The following is an 8,923-nucleotide window of genomic DNA, read 5'->3' as shown; positions in this document are numbered from 1 at the left end:
AATCCAAATTCTTAAATTTCTTGAACAAGAGTGACAGTTTAATTAGTGGAAAAAATATAAATTTAAACTCATTACGGGTCATGTAGGCATTAAATGATAATTATTATTTTTTTTTTTTTTGAAGAAAAAGTGATATATAACGATAATGTTTGTATTACACACCTTAATTACTCTCTCAAGGAATCTACAATTCAATCGTGGAATTAGTAAATTTGCTGGGCAGTAAAATCGATTTTTGGTGACCTGCCAAATCGTAATGATTAATCCTGTTATTGCTTTCTCATTAGTTGCATGGATCGAAAAAAAACTATAAAATAATTTGTTTAATACTTTTTATTTAAATTAAGCTAAAAATTAATTTTACGTGTCATGGTTTGAATATTAAACAGCATTTAATTAGCGAAACACTTTCGCTTGGAGCACTGTTGTTGGGAAGCGGCTGTAGCTGACAGTGAGCTAAGGCAGTGAGTGATGGTGTGTAGTGAGGGTTGGCTTGAAGACCTCCCTCGATGCGTAGGCAGGTTCCAGATAACAAAGGATGACCCTGAACCTTCGCGAAGGCGGGAGAATGAAGTGGGGGCATAGTGGTGAGGCGTTGGGGGGGGGGGTGGGGGTGTCGGGATGTGAGTGGGGGGGGGGTGTGTTGGGGCGGGTGGGGGTAGCGTGAGTAAGCGGGAGGATCGTGAGTGAGCGGGAGGAGCAAGGGTTGGCTTGGAGACCTCCCACATAACTCGTGGTTTACATTTTAACACTCTATTATATGTTGTAACCTTAGCTGAATATGTTTACATAATAATGTTTCAGTCCGTTCTATTCTTAGTTTAAAACGAATACTATCTAAATGTGAGTAGCATCTTCTCTCTTCATAGTCCGCAAAGTAAAATAAACTAAACTATTGTTAAGTAAACTATTAAGTAAGTAATATTAGTAAGTAAGTATTAGTAAGTATTGTATTTTTAAAGTAAACTATTGGACTTGAAAACAATACACTTTTCTTACATTTTGTGTCATATGTACGCTATTTTCATAGTGTACGTCTATTACATCACTATTCCCACCACTTTTTCAGTTTGGGTTGATCTTTCAAACAGTTTGGTGGGTAAAACGGTTAAAATATGTGAAATACTGCTCTCTGATTGGTCAAAATAAGCTAACATCCTATTGGTGGTAAATAAGTGTGCGCTATGCGGAGAATAAAGAATACAAGGGAGGAGCGGGGGGGGACTCTTGGAGCGCAGGTGTTGGGGAGCGGCTGACAGTGAGTGATGGTGTAGGGAGGGTTGGCTTGGAGACCTCCCACGATGCGTAGGGTGGTTCCAGACAACAAAGGATGACCTTGAACCTGTCAGGGGTGGGGCGGCGTCGGGGTGGGGGCGGGGCGGCGTCGGGGGCGGGGCGGCGTCGGGGTGGGGGTGGGGCGGCGTCGGGGGCGGGGGCGGCGTCGTGTGACGTCACACGCTCACACGCTCAATCACGCTCAATCCCGCAGGAGCGGCAAAAACACCCTACTAACGTGACATGATAATGAAATTTATACTGTATAACGAATGAGTTATGGAAATTCTAAACCTTTGTATAAAATTAAACAAAATAAATACATTTTAGTCAACTCTGGAAGCGATTGCGATCTTTGATGTTTAACAATTCATTGTAAGATAGTATTTTACAGAAAGTTCAGCTCTATACCAAGTTAACGGGTTGTATTAAAAACTCACATTTAATCTAAAGTGCAGACATAGTCAATGGGAGTCCAGAACGTAACCTGGTAAAAATGGTTCAAAACTATGACGGCGCAGATAGGCAACCGAGATACAGGGAGTTGTACACAGATTCCCTATCTGCGCCTTACTGGCCCACACAGACGACGCAACGAAATTAAAAATACAACATCCTTATTTCCAAGCAATGGTAAAGGATGGAATAAGAATGAGATTGACAGGATAAAAATATTAATTTTATTCCAAGCTTAAGAGTGGTAAAGTCCAACAAAAATAGTACAATTGTTCTGAATTTTTCTAATAAATGTGTAATAAAAGTGTACAAAATTCTATAGATTTGGTAAACAATTTTCATGTCTCCAAATGTTCTTAGTTGTATCATACACATAGTAAAAATACGTATCTTACCCTATATTTTCAAGGGGTTAAACATTATAAGCCTCGATTTTTAGTTTTTAGTTTAAAGTGTCCAATCAAATGTTTTATTCCTGAATTTCGTTGTTATACATTTCTGGTGACGGTGATTAAAAAAATGCAGGAAAAATGCTATAAAAATGTTGTTGAAGAGCTTGTGTCAAAATAAATTGTTGGAATCTCATTAGGCTCACACAAACATAATATTATCGAAAAATAATTTTATTTTTGTATTTTTATGTAACAAATTAAATCTAGGCAAGGTACTGTGTTAAATACGTATTGAGAATCATGAAAAGATACGTAACTTAAACCTTCTATTTTACATACAAATATTCACAATCAGAACCTGAAGAGCTAAATCCAGCCAAACAAATAATGTACACCGAATGTTTACCGCCTTCATTAAATTGCAACGAGGCGTATGGCTGTCGGGGCGTGATTGCGACCGTAATTACTTCTTAAATCACAATTCGCATTTACATCACATGGTTGGCAACACTGGCAGATCTGATAGCTGGCAGCATGCGATAAACAAACAGCTGACAGGTCGGCAATCAGCTGATCAGCGATCAGGTGTGGCTAGACGATGACCTTCGCCGCCAACAAATTGTAGGTTATGTCACTGGCGGAGAATGCCTGAGCTATTGTGCTATGACGCGGTCGGTGAACTCGTTACAGTGGGAAACATGTAACACAGTGTGTTGTTTACGTCATAGTGATTTTGGGAATTGATTTATTCAGATGTCATTTAGTTTTCAAAACCTAGAATTATATTAAGAGTTAGATGGAACTAATAGTGATTCGAATGCTAAGTATAGACATTGATAGTATGATTATTGTAAAACATTTTTCTCATAAATTCAAACCGAACCAGTAACGAAGGTTTTAACACTCTTAGTAGTTGAAAGTGTTGCAGTCAAGCTTAAATTCAATCTCTAATACCCAACTAAAATTCCCTGTTGCAGCCCAAACGTTCCTTTCATTCTGATCGATCATATTCCTCGAAGAGAAATCAAAGAACAATCATAAGTCGCGTCTGACAAAGAGGCGTTCTCGAAATTACTGGCATCATTGAGATTGTTACTGCACAATGCAAACAAGATTTTATAAATCCCAGTAGGCACCATATATGACTAAACCATCGTGATTGTTCAAATGTACCAAAATGTAGCACCTAACAAATTTTGATGGTTCAATTTAATTTATTTAAAAAACGATTAGGCTCAAATTGATGTAGTTACTTCAATTTTATCCCAACTGATATCCATTATTGTAATGATTGTAACAGGTCACCGTTTTGATCCTGAAGGTTTTAACACTTTTAACAGCAGAACGAAGGTTTTAACACTTTTACAATTTAAAAGGGGAACCAAGATGTCATGCTTCATTGTAGTTTTGACGTAACGGGAGGTGACCGTTGTCTGTACATACATATACACATATACATACATATACATGTACACTGCAATATCTACCCACCCTGCATTAAATGTCAGCATACTTACGGTATCCAAGTGTATTTAGCGTTTGTTTGGATACTTTATTTATGCAATATCTTCAAGAATTAAGTATCTGATTAACTTTCACTTGATTTTTTATTGTTTATCCTATAATTATTGTTTTTCACGTCCACGACTTAGTAAAGTGTCAAGTTAAATATAATCCTAATATTTATTCGTTAAATGTTTCGGTACATCACTGAAAAATTCCCCGCACGATAATTTATTCCCGGACGCCCGGTATCACACCGGTCGGCGATGACCTTCGTCAAATTCACCGTTTCATCCTGCGTGTCCTGGTAGTTGCGACGGTGGCCGGTAGGAGCGCGCGCGGCGGCGAGGAGGCTCTAGTGATGGGAGAATCGAATACTTTAAAGAATCGAATACCGTGAATTCGTAGCCTCCCCTGTATTCGAATACTTTTACGAATACTTGTATTCAAACACCTTTGAGTATGCAAAGCATGGAAAATGAGTGTGTAATTCTTTTTTCCCGTTCTTTTAGCCACTGTTATTTCGTTTTACAGTAATTAATTCATTAATATAATTTATTCTATGTAATTTTAAATTATATGATTTTTAAAAGGTACATTTATTTTGACTTATAATTATTTCATGGTCAGTTACAGTCTTATTAATATATTATTTTCTATTATATTAACTAATTAATATCTTAAATAATATGTCTTATTCATTTGTATGGATAATTTACATCAGATATGCATGTTATTTTGCCATGTAACTATATAAATCCAAAATCGGTTGTAGTTATAATAAATTCTATTCAATTGCCCTCTACCAGTAGTAACCTAATATCATAGATAAACATGTTGGTTAGTCTATGCTAACATTTTAAATATCCAATATATTCTAAATGTTAACGATTAAAATAATCTTATGTAAATTATAGGGCTAATTGTAAAACTATAACGAATAGATGAAAACAAATGCTGCAGTAAAAACATTAAATACTCTTACGAATGCTACGGATTCGTAAGATACCTATTCAAAAGGGAATTCAGTAGTTGAAAAAGTGTTGAATACATTTTTGAATCCCCCGAATTCGCTTTCTAGATGCAAGAAATCCTGCAAAATCTGAGGTCAAGAGTATTCACAAAAAAGTATTCGTACGAATCTGAAGTATTCGAATCTACGAATACTCGGGCTGTATTCGAATACTATTCGATTCTGTATTCGATTCTCCCATCACTAGGAGGCTCAGTCGTCGCTCGGACAGTGTCGGTGTCGGTCGTGTGCGGAATGCTCTAGTCGCCTGTCGCCTCAGTGCTTAGTGATGGCCAAGTTCATGTATCTCGTGTACCTGTTACAGCTGTTATGTGCTGCCGGAGCGGCCAGTGTTGATCTGGTGGACATGGAGGTCTCCAACTGCTCCAAAGTCAAACATATTTTTGTGTCGAAAAATATCACAAACCACGTCCCCGACAATCCCGTTGAAGGTGAGTTTGGTAGTTTTGTCACCTGTGCGTTGTTATGTTATCATACGTGAATTAGTTTACGTTCCAAGGACGTAAATGATACGCGTTAAAACAAAATGTATATATTTTCAGAAAACTATTATAAATTTATGTCTGATTTCAAATCTGGTTGTAACAAATTACCTTTTCGGAACAATAATAATCGTACACTCTAAATCCAACAACCTATCACAACTATTAAACTACAAAGAAGTTATTGTCGTAACATTCATAATTTTGTTAGTCAGTCATTTCGAATTCAGGTTCATCACTTTAATGCTACGTGCTACGTACTATAAACATGCTGGTACATTAGAAGGATGACCACTCTATCTTTGTTGAACTAATCACGGAGAACTAATGAATGAAGGGATGTTTGTGATCGGATTATACAGAGGTTGAATGCCAAATATCCCCACGGATGAAGGAGTTTAAATATCGTATAACGTATAAATTTATTACGGCATGACTGATACTATGTCCTAAATAAAAAATTAGGCTATACCTAGAGTTAGGAAACTTATTGATAAAATGCTTTCTTCTACAAGGTCTTTGAATTTACATGTTTACCACTGGTTTACAGCTTCGATATGACGTGGACAAAAGATGTTTTTGACATTTCCGTGGTCTCAAATCAAGACTAAGATTTTAATCGACTGATTTCACTTTTGTGTTAAGTATGGAAATGTTACAGTTAGACAACCTGCGTCATAGGAGAGATATTAAAATACGTGAAATAGGTTTAAAATAAATAGCCAAATAATTAATATATTACAATGACAAAAGAGGGTTTAAATTTATTAAACTTCATTTAACGATTTGTAAAATAAGTAGGGTAAGTGGTCGACTTATAAAGTTCTAATTAATAATAAAAACTAATACGAAATAGCTTTTAACTCTTTTGACGCCTTTGTATGATTTCAATTATCTGGAACGTTCCTAGTAAATTTACAACACAGAATTGTCATTACAAAGAAATTGTTCTCAGAATAATAATACGACTCAGTTATTTTCAGTAAAATTAAACAATTTTACATGCGTAGAAAAACTGGATGCAAACCAGTGTCGTATACGTGGTCTACTCCTTTAATCTATGATAAGAAATCAAATATTTATTAATTGTTTGGCAAGTACGCAAATACAAAAAGTAGTTGTATGTCTTGTCAAGGCATACAGCTCACATGCGGGCTGAAAATAAATTTCGCGAGTCGAAGTGAGAGAAGTACAGTTTGCAAAGTAGGATCTCTAATTAAAAATTACAATAGATAATAGTCGATTTCCATCCAATTCTATTCATACTTCTACAAAGGAAAATACAAAATGATTGCTTGCTAATACACTTAACCTTAATTTCAACAATTACCTCACGTTTCGTCAAACTGTAAACGGATTGCCATTTTATTTGAAGAAATCTTATCATCACATTATTAATCTGATCCTTAAAAACAATTATTACATAATTTTGCAATAAAACCGAAACAGAAGCGAGAAATTCGGAAGATCCAGTGGGCAGTGGCGGTGGTTTTGTACTGTCACCGATAACAGACAGCTACATGGGTTTGCTCTTACAAATTATAAGCGGCATCAACGCCCCACGCGGTAGACTGGACAACTAATTAAATACTATCAGCAAAGTAAAAGGATAAACGGCAAATCAGCTGTTGACTGGTCAGCTGGTCAGGTGTCCGTGGAGATATGATAACAGAGGGACGCGGTAGCTGAATTCTTGGATTACGAGTAAAATCGCAGCATCGCTATAGTGGTTTTGTTGAGTGGATTTTATGGACATAATTTGTTGGACTCTCAATGATAACTATTCGTATAACAGAATGGGATTTTTTTAGAAACGTGTCGTCAAAACAATATGGGGGATGAAAGTTTATTTTATTGAAGAATTGTGTTCAGTAATAAACTGGTACATAAGTGAAAATAAAGCAATAATTTGAATACTAATTCAGAAAATTAACTTAAGCTCAAAGATTTTCTTATAGTATTTACAACGCTTATGCAGTAACTCAGGAAAATTATAGTTGTATCGAGACATAAAATATAAAATTTTTTAAATCCATAAGTTTATGTTTTTCTTTTTGGTCTTGTCGAAAAAGCGTAATGTTGCAGTTTTACAGTGTCACTTTTAATTTAGAACAGTCAGAGTTTTTACGGAGGGATACAGTGACCAGAGCCTATTTATACCTCGGCGCATGAAGCCTATGTTTAGACTGCGTGTAAAGTAGAGCTCCCTGCATTGGTCACATATTCAAAACTTGTTGAGGTAGTCCAATCTAAAGTGATCAGGCTAAAAGTATAAAGTTTGTAGCAAGTAATAGTTTTCACCAGAACAGTTTTCCTTAGGTTACATCTAAAAGTTATGTTTACTAGACCTATCTGACCATGATCATTGGACTTACTGTAAATTGAGCTGGCTAATGAAATATCTGATAGTTAGTAACAATGCTGCTTGACATCTTACACAATTCTTCACTAATATTTGGCCTATTCATTTTCTTATACTGAACTGAGACCCACAGATACTATAAGCCAAACCCTAAAAGCCACGTGTTAGAAATACGTGTGAAGGGGACCGATCTCCGAACTATTGTGAGAGAATCTTGAGGCTTTATTGACTGCTCGTCTGTAATTGGGGAATGATCAGGTCGTTGACTTGCTGTCTTTGTGACACTTCAGAGTGTTGACTGTCCAACAACAATGAGTCCAGTGCCATTGTCAACAACAACACGGCTGCAGCAGCCACAGCTGTCAGTTCACGCGTTGTTGCTTCTGCAACATTTCCTAACTGAACTGATCATTTATTGGACGCTGATTAGTTGCATTGTAATAAAAACTTTACGAAATTGAACATGTTAAAATAAACAAATCTGTACTGTAATACTGTAATATGTTTGAAAGTCCAGCTTATTCTTGTACAGTATCGGCTCATTCCTATCTTTGCTTGGTACGTTCCTCGCCCAGGCCTTTAAGACCAAGTTTGAAACATGCAGCCAAACTATTAAATAACGAGTTAAAAATACGTTGACAAGTATTTTCACAACACCATTGTTACTTAGAATTAGTTACTTATTCTGAACACCTAAACACCTAATTTAAACCAGATTAGCTCTGTCCCTATTTTAAGTTTGTTTTAACACCTTTTGTTAGATTCTTTGAGGGATACTTTGAGAAGTAGCTAAAAAATAATTGATTTAACTAATTTTACAATTAATTGTCATAAAAGTTAATCTAATCCCGAGCGAGCACCGTTGTCCAAAACTAGTTCTACAGGACGAGAAGATTAAGCCCATAATTGCATTACTGAACGCTGTTCCACACAGATTTGTACAAAGGCTTGTAATTTACGTAAAAGGGATTGAATAAAGAGAGCGAGAGATTAAATCTGAAAGCAGATTTATATCGCGAGCATTCTAGGAATTAAATATTTTCATTGCGGTTGCTTTTAGCAGGTGTAAAAGGTAAAAGCTGAATACTTTTTAAGATGTAAATTGTTGCCAAGAAAGAGTTATCATAAATCTTTACATTACAAATATTTGCGAGATGTAACACGTGAATTCCACGAATAAATTTGCGCATTAATATGTTTTATGGAACAGATTACATATTTTGACTTAATATATGTGTTGGTTTGCATGCCATTGTTATCTGCACCAATAACTCTCTTCTAATCAATAATTGCACATTTTCAATATTGTTTGTGAAATTTATTGACCCTTCTTTAGTTAACAATTTGTTGAATCTTAAAGACACTTATTTGAGGTATAGTCTTACAGAAATGTTTTACATATTGGTTCTATTTTGAACAC

The 8,923-nt window shown here is 35.8% G+C and overlaps 1 protein-coding gene across 1 annotated transcript in view; it reads left to right on the top strand.

Annotated features, from left to right (window-relative positions):
- The first annotated feature begins 4,854 nt into the window (after nt 1-4,854).
- LOC128991743 (division abnormally delayed protein) overlaps nt 4,855-8,923 on the top strand; it is a 164,025-nt gene continuing 159,956 nt past the window's right edge. Inside the window, exon 1 of the mRNA XM_054414900.1 lies at nt 4,855-5,090. Within this exon, the coding sequence (XP_054270875.1) occupies nt 4,928-5,090 (163 nt within the window). The 5' untranslated portion in view covers nt 4,855-4,927. The remainder of the gene's footprint in view (nt 5,091-8,923) is intronic.

Source organism: Macrosteles quadrilineatus, unplaced genomic scaffold (genome assembly GCF_028750875.1).
Source record: "Macrosteles quadrilineatus isolate MER2022 unplaced genomic scaffold, UCM_ALF_1.0 Scaffold_4__1_contigs__length_99947679, whole genome shotgun sequence".
NCBI classification, from domain to species: Eukaryota; Metazoa; Arthropoda; class Insecta; order Hemiptera; family Cicadellidae; genus Macrosteles; species Macrosteles quadrilineatus.
This window is presented reverse-complemented; position numbering and strand designations above follow the sequence as displayed.